The sequence below is a fragment of the Triticum aestivum genome, chromosome 4A (genome assembly GCF_018294505.1).
Source record: "Triticum aestivum cultivar Chinese Spring chromosome 4A, IWGSC CS RefSeq v2.1, whole genome shotgun sequence".
NCBI classification, from domain to species: domain Eukaryota; kingdom Viridiplantae; phylum Streptophyta; class Magnoliopsida; order Poales; family Poaceae; genus Triticum; species Triticum aestivum.
The window spans coordinates 682317589-682329910 of record NC_057803.1 but is presented as its reverse complement, the minus strand read 5'-3'; the positions used below and the strand labels follow the sequence as shown (position 1 = coordinate 682329910).

At 45.1% G+C, this 12322-nt stretch overlaps 1 protein-coding gene and 1 non-coding gene across 2 annotated transcripts; one reads left to right on the top strand and one right to left on the bottom strand.

Moving 5' to 3' along the window:
* Positions 1 to 1159: 1159 nt before the first annotated feature.
* On the top strand, positions 1160 to 2124 carry LOC123083105 (NDR1/HIN1-like protein 13). Its single transcript, XM_044505236.1, has one exon. The coding sequence runs from the start codon at positions 1239 to 1241 to the stop codon at positions 2007 to 2009; it is 771 nt and encodes a 256-aa protein (XP_044361171.1). The 5' UTR covers positions 1160 to 1238; the 3' UTR covers positions 2010 to 2124.
* A 1131-nt stretch (positions 2125 to 3255) lies between these two features.
* On the bottom strand, positions 3256 to 3328 carry TRNAR-ACG (transfer RNA arginine (anticodon ACG)). The gene has a single exon. It is a non-coding gene; the product is annotated as a tRNA-Arg (tRNA).
* Positions 3329 to 12322: the final 8994 nt, after the last annotated feature.

The window sequence follows — 12322 nt, the reverse complement described above, 5'->3', positions numbered from 1 at the left end:
TTGCAACCTACAACATGTTCATCATTCAACAGCTCAAACGTGAGTTCGTTATCGTATTGTTGGTACACTATCCAGACCAACGTCATCATGTTTTGTGACGTGGTTCGTCAGCTCGAGACAATGTGACCATTGCACGGGGCAGAGGACGAGACGTAACTTTTGCTTCCTCTTGCTCAACTTATTGATTGATTCATTCACTCAATGTTGGTTTGGTCTACGCATTATATGTAGCCCGCACGCACTGCGTGGTGCACCACAATACGAAGGGACGGTCATTTACGTGCACACAATGTTGGATGAAGCTGAAGGGAAAGTATGTGTGGAACAACATGATCCGTTGATGAAAAACTTGTTGGACATACGGAATCTAGTCGAATTTGAGACATTGTTGTACCAGGCTTAATTTGCATGCTATGTATGAGTGATTTGTGCTATTTTCTATCCGAACTTTAATGAATATTAGTCGGTTTGCATGAATTTCATTCGGTTTGTCTAAATACGGATTGAAATATATGCGGACAACGTTGGATGGAGGCCTCCCGCATTCGTATCCGTGGATGGATGCGGGAGGAAATCTGCGGGTTGCCATTGGAGATTCTTAAGTTTTTTTGGAGGAAATTAGGAAGGGGGGCCATCCAATTGAATTCAGAGGCCGCGAGAGATTTGTTATACGCAGATTACGTAAGGGGCCGATCTTTCCGTTGCTTTCCGACTCTTGGCAAAAATGATTGTTGGCATCGACGCATGATTTTGGAACACTCGGGCATTTCATTTGTGACACACCGATCTCAGATGACCTCTACTAGTAGTATAAAATAAAAGAAGGTGTCTATCTAGGTATATCTCACTCAATCAAACAGAATAACAGGGAGTGCAAAGAAGAAGAGAAATAACATGAACCTCTACGTAAAATCAATGACATATAAATTAGATAGACTTTGTTAATCCTCGCTAGATAGACTTTGCTAATTCTCATTATCAGTCGCAAAACATAATCTCCATTTGATGAGAAACTAGCAAATTCGCGAGAAACAATACGATCAGGGCGCGACGGCCGTTGCGACGAGCCTTGAGCGGTGGTGCGTGCCACCCGCCAACAATAGGCATGTCGCCAAAACCGTGGCGCGCACGGGCGCTCCCCCCGGTTTCCCTCCAAATCGTGCCCTCCGCCCGCCTCATGCGACGTCCTCCGCCAGCTCCCTCCCGCCCCCTCGCACCTCGCCGTCCTCTTTCCTTCCATGGCGGAGAGGGCGCTCCCGCCGCCCGTGCCCGAGCAGGCCTCCGCCGCCCTCGCCCAGCTCAGGGCCCCGCCGCACGAGACGTACGTCGTCAAGGTCCAGAAGGACCAGATATACCGCGTGCCGCCTCCCGAGAACGCCTACCTCGCCGAGCGGTACCGCGCGGAGCGCGCCGGCGGCGGCAAGAGCGGCGGCGGCTCCGCGTGCTCCACGCCCCTCCTGCTCACGCTCGCCCTGGCGGCCGCCGCGGTGCTGCTCCTGGGCGCCAGCGTCTGGCTCTCCGTCGTGGTGATGCGGCCGGCCCCGCCGAGCTTCTCCGTGAACAGGCTCTCCGTGCGCAACGCGTCGGCGCAGCGCCACGCGGAGGTGGACTACGACTTCTTCCTCACGGCGGTCAACCCCAACAAGGTGACCGCGCTGTGGTACAAGGACGGGGGCGCGGCCAGGCTGCTGCACCGGGGCACGGCCCTGGCCAAGGCCGCGGACGTGGGCACGCCAGAGGACGGCGGCGTGGACGCCAAGGACTTCAGCGTGCTGCTGCGCGGCGGCGGCGGCCACGCGACACCCAAGGCGGTGGAGAAGGCGCTCGGGGGGTCCAAGAAGGAGGCCGTGGCGCTGGAGCTCGCCGTGGAGTTCCCCGTGCAGGTGCACGTGGGCGCGCTCGCGTTCGCGGCCAAGAGGCTGGCCGTGGCGTGCGAGATGAGAACGGCGGGGCTAGGGAAGCACGTGCACATTTCGTCGCAGAAGTGCAGGAGCAGCTTCGGGAAGTGACCGACGCCGACCGCCGCCGCGCCGAGGTAAGTTGTTACTAACCGGAATCTGGGACTTGCTGGACTTGTGTATAATCATGGAAGATTGTTCGCTCGTGATACATGCTACCTGCTGTTGTGATCATCTAACCCATATGTCCGGACTGTCCGGCACCTTTCGAACACAATCCATATATGGGACGGATTTGAGTCTATTTGGACGCATCCGTCATGTCGCATTGACAGACGGACGCGAAAATACTTTGGTCCGTCAAGGGAGGTCATCAATTTGGTGGCCGCATTCATGGCGTGGGTCGGTGCGTCATCCGAGGAGCCAAGAACCTAGCTATTTAAGCTGAACGGCGAGGGCAAACCCTAGCTGCCACATCCCACCCACTTTCCTCTCGTCCCCGCCGCCATTGCTTCCCCGTATGTGCCCCCTTCCGCTCCGACCCTTGCCATCAGTCATGGTTCGACAGAAGCCGGAGCGTTGGGCAGAGATAGCGGCCGAGATGGGCGTTGTCAAGTAACGTCATGTCGCATTGCGTCGGCATGGAGGGCATGGAGGAGCAGGCGCCGCGCATGGAGGAGGCGGAGGCGGAACGGTTGGAGCGCGAAGCAAGCGGGTGCTGCCGCCCGCGTGACGCTCGTCGTCGATCTCGGCCCTGTGGTCGAAAACCAAGCCATCCTCGGCTCGCTTTAGTCCGAGCGGGAGGTGGCGGCGAGTCGCCGCCTTATCCACTTGCGCGAAGTGAGGCAGGAGCGGCTCTTTGCGGACAATGACGGGGAGGAGGAAACGCCGGAGATTCGCCATGCCGCCTGACCACGAGGTTGGCGGCTCCAGCAAGAGAGTCATCCACATCTTCGACGACGGCGAGTAGTTCTAGGATATCTTGCCTTTTGAACATAGCTTGTGTGTTTCATACATGGTGTAGGTGCGACCAAACAAACGTTGCACGAAGCAGCATGAGAACGAGGATTTGCAGATGTGGGATGTGGTTGCAACCGTGGATAAACAAGGGGTGACCGGCTTCACATCCGTGAACATACAGGGGGTCGTATTTGCTCAGGCAAGCCGGTGTGGGCGGTGGACCGGAGAACGGGACAAGTAATTCTCGAAACAAGTGCTGCGCAAGGCCAGTGACTATGGGAGAGAGACTCGGGGAAACCGTGGGTAAAACAAAATGTTCGTCGCAGGAGCTTCGAAGCACGCTCGGTAGGTTTTTTTATGTAAAAATAAGAATGTGCAAAACAAAAAAGTACAAAACCGACTCCGCTGGGGATCGAACCCAGAATCTCTGGTTTCGTAGACCAGCGCCTTATCCATTGGGCCACGGAGTCCTTGCTGTAATTTCAGCAGGTCTGCATTGACAACTTTGGATCGGTTCTCCTAATGGCACGACTTGATCCAGTCCTGCAAACACTTCTGTAAAACGCAGCGAAGCACGAACTGGGTAATTTGCTGAAAACTGACCGTTCAAGTTACTTAGGCTAAAAAAAAATATAGCAAGGCTCAAAAAAGAAGACCATCCGAGGTACTTCTATCCATGACTCTAAGTTGGTGGCATACCCGAAAATATAAAGATCATGTTCTTTTGAAACACAGTACAAATACATATGTTTACGTATGTGAACATACTCCCTACCATTATGAGCATTTTCAGTTTTGACTGGTTTTAAATAGCGGATTGGGGTCTGCGTAGCGGAATGCGGATAGCGGGCGATATTGCGGGCGCTATGTCCATGTAGCGGATTTGTAAAAACACTATATTATTGTGTATATTTATATATCATTAACAAAAAGTACTGACATTTAATTTGAGTAGTACCGAACACTATTGCGCTAGCGCTATTGCGTGCTATCTCCGTTATTTGGAACTATACGTGGCTTGTAACTTGGCCTTTATTATGTGAAAATGGGACACATATTGCCAAGCAAAAAATATACTAGTAAATAGATCTTGAGATTTATAAAGTTTCCACATGCATTTCCTAATTGATGGGCACATCATAATACTAAAAGAATAGCGCCCATAAAGTCTGGATTACTTCTAGAAAATGGAGCACCTGGTCTGGTAGATTTTGAAATAGACACCTCATAATCGACATGCATATTATAGAACTGAAAGAAAACCGTCTGGAAGTCGGAACATATCTAAAAAAAATACAAGCACATGTGCCCCTACAATGATCCCCTAAGCAAGTAAGGTAGGATCTAACGCATTTATTGCTAATGACCAATGGTGATGATGAAATGCTTGTTGTAAAGTAGCCAACAATGTAAGGCTTCTTTCCAATGCATAGGTGCTTAGATGAGGTGCTAAGTGCATTAAAAATCTTAGCAACACTTCTAATGGCCATTAGGACCGGTTCTTCTAATGGCACGACTTGATCCAGTCCTGCAAACACTTCTGTAAAACGCAGCGAAGCACGAACTGGGTAATTTGCTGAAAACTGACCGTTCGAGTTACTTAGGCTAAAAAATATATAGCAAGGCTCAAAAAAGAAGACCATCCGAGGTACTTCTATCCATGACTCTAAGTTGGTGGCATACCCGAAAATATAAAGATCATGTTCTTTTGAAACACAGTACAAATACATATGTTTACGTATGTGAACATACTCCCTACCATTATGAGCATTTTCAGTTTTGACTGGTTTTAAATAGCGGATTGGGGTCTGCGTAGCGGAATGCGGATAGCGGGCGATATTGCGGGCGCTATGTCCACGTAGCGGATTTGTAAAAACACTATATTATTGTGTATATTTATATATCATTAACAAAAAATACTGACATTTAATTTGAGTAGTACCGGACACACTATTGCGCTAGCGCTATTGCGTGCTATCTCCGTTATTTGGAACTATACGTGGCTTGTAACTTGGCCTTTATTATGTGAAAATGGGACACATATTGCCAAGCAAAAAAAAAATACTAGTAAATAGATCTTGAGATTTATAAAGTTTCCACATGCATTTCCTAATTGATGGGCACATCATAATACTAAAAGAATAGCGCCCATACAGTCTGGATTACTTCTAGAAAATGGAGCACCTGATCTGGTAGATTTTGAAATAGACACCTCATAATCGACATGCATATTATAGCACTGAAAGAAAACCGTCTGGAAGTCGGAACATATGTAAAAAAAATACAAGCACATGTGCCCCTACAATGATCCCCTAAGCAAGTAAGGTAGGATCTAACGCACTTATTGCTAATGGCCAATGGTGATGGTGAAATGCTTGTTGTAAAGTAGCCAACAATGTAAGGCTTCTTTCCAATGCATGGGTGCTTAAATGAGGTGCTAAGTGCATTAAAAATCTTAGCAACTAGTCCCCCCCCCCCCCCCCCCTGTTGGGTTTCGTAGTAATTTCAAAAAATTTCCTACGCACACGCAAGATCATGGTGATGCATATCAACGAGAGGGGGAGAGTGTGATCTACGTACCCTTGTAGATCGACAACGGAAGCGTTAACTTGGTTGATGTAGTCGTACGTCTCCACGGCCCGATCGATCAAGCACCGAAACTACGGCACCTCCGAGTTCTAGCACACGTTCAGCTCGATGACGATCCCCGGACTCCTATCCAGCAAAGTGTCGGGGAAGAGTTCCGTCAGCATGACGGCGTGGTGACGATCTTGATGTACCACCATCGCAGGGCTTCGCCTAAGCACTGCTACAATATTATCGAGATCTATGGTGGAAGGGGGCACCGCACACGGCTAAGAATATGATCACGTGGATCAACTTGTGTCTCTAGGGGTGCCCCGTGCCTCCGTATATAAAGGCTCAAAGGGGGGGGGCTGGCCGGCCAAGAGGTGGCGCGCCAGGAGGAGTCCTACTCCTTCCGGGAGTAGGACTCCCCCCTTTCCTAGTTAGAATAGGATTCGTGAAGGGGGGAAAGAGAGAGAGAAGGAAGGGGGGCGCCGGCCCCCTCTCTCCTTGTCCTATTCGGACTAAGGGGGGGAGGGGCGCGCGGCCCATCCCTGGCCACCTCTCCTATCTCCCACTAAGGCCCACTAAGGCCCATATACCTCCCGGGGGGTTCCGGTAACCTCCCGGTACTCCGGTAAAATCCCGATTTCATTCGGAACACTTCCGATATCCAAACATAGGCTTCTAATATATCAATCTTTATGTCTCGACCATTTCGAGACTCCTCGTCATGTCCGTCATCACATCCAGGACTATGAACAATCTTCGGTACATCAAAATGCATAAACTCATAATATAACTGTCATCGTAACCTTAAGCGTGCGGACCCTACAGGTTTGAGAACAATGTAGACATGACCGAGACACGTCTCCGGTCAATAACCAATAGCGGAACCTGGATGCTCATATTGGCTCCTACATATTCTACGAAGATCTTTTATCGGTCAGACCGCATAACAACATACGTTGTTCCCTTTGTCATCGGTATGTTACTTGCCCGAGATTCGATCGTCAGTATCCCATACCTAGTTCAATCTCGTTACCGGCAAGTCTCTTTACTCGTTCCGTAATACATCATCCCGCAACTAACTCATTAGTTGCAATGCTTGCAAGGCTTAAGTGATGTGCATTACCAAGAGGGCCGAGAGATACCTCTCCGATAATCGGAGTGACAAATCCTAATCTCAAAATACGGCAACCCAACATGTACCTTTGGAGACACCTGTAGAGCTCCTTTATAATCATCCAGTTACGTTGTGACGTTTGGTAGCACACAAAGTGTTCCTCCGGCAAACGGGAGTTGCATAATCTCATAGTCATAGGAACATGTATAAGTCATGAAGAAAGCAATAGCAACATACTAAACGATCGGGTGCTAAGCTAATGGAATGGGTCATGTCAATCAGATCATTCAACTAATGATGTGATCCCGTTAATCAAATGACAACTCTTTGTCCATGGTTAGGAAACATAACCATCTTTGATTAACGAGCTAATCAAGTAGAGGCATACTAGTGACACTCTCTTTGTCTATGTATTCACACATGTATTATGTTTCCGGTTAATACAATTCTAGCATGAATAATAAACTTTTATCATGATATAAGGAAATAAATAATAACTTTATTATTGCCTCTAGGGCATATTTCCTTCAGTCTCCCACTTGCACTAGATTCAATAATCTAGATCACATCACCATGTGATTAACATCGATAGTTCACATCATCATGTGATTAACACCCATAGTTCATATCGCCATGTGACCAACACCCAAAGGGTTTACTAGATTCAGTAATCTAGTTCACATCGCTATGTGATTAACACCCAAAGAGTACTAAGGTGTGATCATGTTTTGCTTGTGAGAGAATTTTAGTCAACGGGTTTGCCATATTCAGATCCGTATGTATTTTACAAATAGCTATGTCAACAATGCTCTGCACGGAGCTACTCTAACTAATTGCTCCCACTTTCAGTATGTATCCAGATTGATACTTAAAGTTATCTAGATCAGTGTCAAAACTTGCATCGATGTAACTCTTTACAACGAACCTTTTGTCACCTCCATAATCGAGAAACATATCCTTATTCCGCTAAGGATAATTTTGACCGCTGTCCAGTGATCTACTCCTAGATCACTATTGTACTCCCTTGCCAAAATCAGTGTAGGGTATACAATAGATCTGGTACACAGCATGGCATACTTTATAGAACCTATGGCTGAGGCATAGGGAATGACTTTCATTCTCTTTCTATCTTCTGCCGTGGTCGGGCTTTGAGTCTTACTCAATTTCATACCTTATAACACAGGTAAGAACCCTTTCTATGACTGTTCTATTTTGAACTACTTCAAAATCTTGTCAAGGTATGTACTCATTGAAAAAAACTTATCAAGCATCTTGATCTATCTCTATAGATCTTGATGCTCAATATGTAAGCAGCTTCACCGAGGTCTTTCTTTGAAAAACTCCTTTCAAACACTCCTTTATGCTTTGTAGAATAATTCTACATTATTTCCGATCAACAATATGTCATTCATATATACTTATCAGAAATGTTGTAGTGCTCCCACTCACTTTCTTGTAAATACAGGCTTCACCGCAAGTCTGTATAAATCTATATGCTTTGATCATACTATCAAAGCGTTTATTCCAACTCCGAGATGCTTGCACCAGTCCATAGATGGATCGCTGGAGCTTGCTTATTTTGTTAGCACCTTTAGGATTGACAAAACCTTCTGGTTGCATCGTATACAACTCTTTCTTTAAGAAATTCACTAAGGATTGCAGTTTTGTTATCCATTTGCCAGATTTCATAAAATGCGGCAATTGCTAACATGATTTGGACAGACTTTTAAGCATCGATACGAGTGAGAAAATCTCATCGTAGTCAACACCTTGAACTTTGTCGAAAATCTTTTGCGACAATTCTAGCTTTGTAGATACTAACACTACTATCAGCGTCCGTCTTCCTCTTGAAGATCCATTTATTTTCTATGGCTTGCCGATCATCGGGCAAGTCAACCAAAGCCCATACTTTGTGCTCATACATGGATCCCATCTCAGATTTCATGGCCTCAAGCCATTTTGCGGAATCTGGGCTCACCATCGCTTCTTCATAGTTCGCAAGTTCGTCATGGTCTAGTAACATGACTTCCAGAACAGGATTACCGTACCACTCTGGTGCGGATCTCACTCTGGTTTACCTACGAGATTCGGTAGTAACTTGATCTGAAGTTACATGATCATCATCATTAGCTTCCTCACTAATTGGTGTAGTAGTCACAAGAACAGATTTCTGTGATGAACTACTTTCCAATAAGGGAGATGGTACAATTACCTTATCAAGTTTTCTACTTTCCTCCCACTCACTTCTTTCGAGAGAAACTCCTTCTCTGGAAAGGATCCATTCTTAGCAACGAATGTCTTGCCTTCGGATCTGTGATAGAAGGTGTACCCAATAGTCTCTTTTGGGTATCCTATGAAGACATATTTCTCCGATTTGGGTTTGAGCTTATCAGGATGAAACTTTTTCATATAAGCATCACAATCCCAAACTTTAAGAAACGACAACTTTGGTTTCTTACCAAACCACAGTTCAGATTGTGTCGTCTCAACGGACTTAGATGGTGCCCTTTTAAACATGAATGCAGCTGTCTTTAATGCATAACCCCAAAACGATAGTGGTAGATCGGTAAGAGACACCATAGGTCGCACCAATCTAATAAAGTACGGTTATGACGTTCAGACACACCATTATGCTATGGTGTTCCAGGTGGCGTGAGTAGTGAAACTATTTCACATTGTTTTAACTGAAGACCAAACTCATAACTCAAATACTCTTCTCCATGATCAGATCGTAGAAACTTTATTTTCTTGTTACGATGATTTTTCATTTCACTCTGAAATTCTTTGAACTTTTCAAATGTTTCAGACTTATGTTTCATCAAGTAGATATACTCATATCTGCTCAAATCATCTGTGAAGATCAGAAAATAATGATACCTGTCGCGAGTCTCAATATTCATCGGACCACATATATCAGTATGTATGATTTCCAACAAATTTTTTGCTCGCTCCATTGTTCCGAAGAACGGAGTCTTAGTCATCTTGCCCATGAGGCATGGTTCGCAAGCATCAACTGATTCATAATCAAGTGATTTCAAAAGCCCATCAGCATGGAGTTTCTTCATGCGCTTTACACCAATATGACCTAAACAGCAGTGCCACAAATAAGTTGCACTATCATTATTAACTTTGCATCTTTTGGTTTCAATATTATGATTATGTGTATTACTACGATCGGGATCCAACGAACTATTTTCATTGGGCGTGTAACCATATAAGGTTTTATTCATGTAAACAGAACAACAATTTATTCTCTTACTTAAATGAATAACCGTATTACAATAAACATGATCAAATCATATTCATGCTCGACGCAAACACCAAATAACACTTATTTAGGTTCTACACTAATCCCAAAAGTATAGGGAGTGTGCGATGATGATCATATCAATCTTGGAACCACTTCCAACACACATCGTCACTTCACCCTTAACTAGTCTCTGTTTATTCTGCAACTCCCGTTTCGAGTTACTAATCTTAGCAACTGAACTAGTATCTATTACTGAGGGGTTGCTATAAACACTAGTAAAGTACACATCAATAACATGTATATCAAATATACTTATGTTCACTTTGCCATCCTTCTTATCCGCCAATCACTTGGGGTAGTTCTGCTTCCAGTGACCAGTCCCTTTGCAGTAGAAGCACTTAGTCTCTGGCTTAGGATCAGACTTGGGCTTCTTCACTTGAGCAGCAACTTGCTTGTCGTTCTTCTTGAAGATCCCCTTCTTCCCTTTGCCCTTTTTCTTAAAACTAGTGGTCTTGTCAACCATCAACACTTGATGTTTTTCTTGATTTCTACCTTCGTTGATTTCAGCATCACGAAGAGCTTGGGAGTTGTTTCCGTTATCCCTTGCATATTATAGTTCATCACGAAGTTCTACTAACTTGGTGATGGTGGCTAGAGAATTCTGTCAATCACTATCTTATCTGGAAGATTAACTCCCACTTGATTCAAACGATTGTAGTACCCAGTCAATCTGAGCACATGCTCACTAGTTGAGCGATTCTCCTCCATCTTTTAGCTATAGAACTTGTTGGAGACTTCATATCTCTCAACTCGGATATTTGCTTGAAATATTAACTTCAACTCCTGGAACATCTCATATGGTCCATGACGTTCAAAACGTCTTTCAAGTCCCGATTCTAAGCCATTTAAGTATGATGCACTAAACTATCAAGTAGTCATCATATTGAGCTAGCCAAACATTCATAACGTCTGCATCTGCTCCTGCAATAGGTCTGTCACCTAGCGGTGCATCAAGGACATAATTCTTCTGTGCAACAATAAGGATAAACCTCAGATCACGGATCCAATCCGCATCATTGCTAGTAACATCTTTCAACACAATTTTCACTAGGAACATATAACATAATTTGCAAAATATTACCAGGACTAAGTTCATGATCAATTTAAGTTCAATTTAATCATATTACTTAAGAACTCCCACTTAGATAGACATCCCTCTAATCCTCTTAGTGATTACGTGATCCAAATCAACTAAACCATGTCCGATCATCACGTGAGATGGAGTAGTTTCATTGGTGAACATCGCTATGTTGATCATATCTACTATATGATTCACGCTCGACCTTTCGGTCTCCGTGTTCCGAGGCCATATCTGTATATGCTTGGCTCGTCAAGTATAACCTGAGTATTCCGCGTGTGTAACTGTTTTGCACCCGTTGTATTTGAACGTAGAGCCTATCACACCCGATCATCATGTGGTGTCTCAGCACGAAGAACTTTCGGAACGGTGCATACTCAGGGAGAACACTTCTTGATAATTAATGAGAGATCATCTTATAATGCTACCATCAATCGAAGCAAGATAAGATGCATAAAAGATAAACATCACATGCAATCAATATAAGTGATATGATATGGCCATCATCATCTTGTGCTTGTGATCTCCATCTCCGAAGCACCGTCGTGATCACCATCGTCACCGGCGCGACACCTTGATCTCTATCATAGCATCGTTGTCGTCTTGCCAATCTTATGCTTCCACGACTATCGCTACCGCTTAGTGATAAAGTAAAGCATTACAGCGTGATTGCATTGCATACAATAAAGCGACAACCATATGGCTCCTGCCAGTTGCCGATAACTCGGTTACAAAACATGATCATCTCATACAATAAAATTTAGCATCATGTCTTGACCATATCACATCACAACATGCCCTGCAAAAACAAGTTAGACGTCCTCTACTTTGTTGTTGCAAGTTTTACGTGGCTGCTACGGGCTTAAGCAAGAACCAATCTTACCTACGCATCAAAACCACAACGATAGTTTGTCAAGTTGGTGCTATTTTAACCTTCGCAAGGATCGGGCGTAGCCACACTCGGTTCAACTAAAGTTGGAGAAACTGTTACTCGCTAGCCACCTTTGTGCAAAGCACGTCGGGAGAACCGGTCTCGCATAAGCGTACTTGTAATGTCGGTCCGGGCCGCTTCGTCCAACAATACTGCCGAACCAAAGTATGACATGCTGGTAAGCAGTATGACTTATATCGCCCACAACTCACTTGTGTTCTACTTGTGCATATAACATCAACACATAAAACCAAGGCTCGGATGCCACTGTTGGGTTTCGTAGTAATTTCAAAAAAATTCCTACGCACACGCAAGATCATGGTGATGCATAGCAACGAGAGGGGGAGAGTGTGATCTACGTACCCTTGTAGATTGACAACGGAAGCGTTAACTTGGTTGATGTAGTCGTACGTCTCCACGGCCCGACCGATCAAGCACCGAAACTACGACACCT

Excerpts from the sequence above, each read along its gene's own strand:
- LOC123083105 (XM_044505236.1), top strand. The coding sequence starts at position 1,239 with ATGGCGGAGAGGGCGCTCCCGCCGCCCGTGCCCGAGCAGGCCTCCGCC.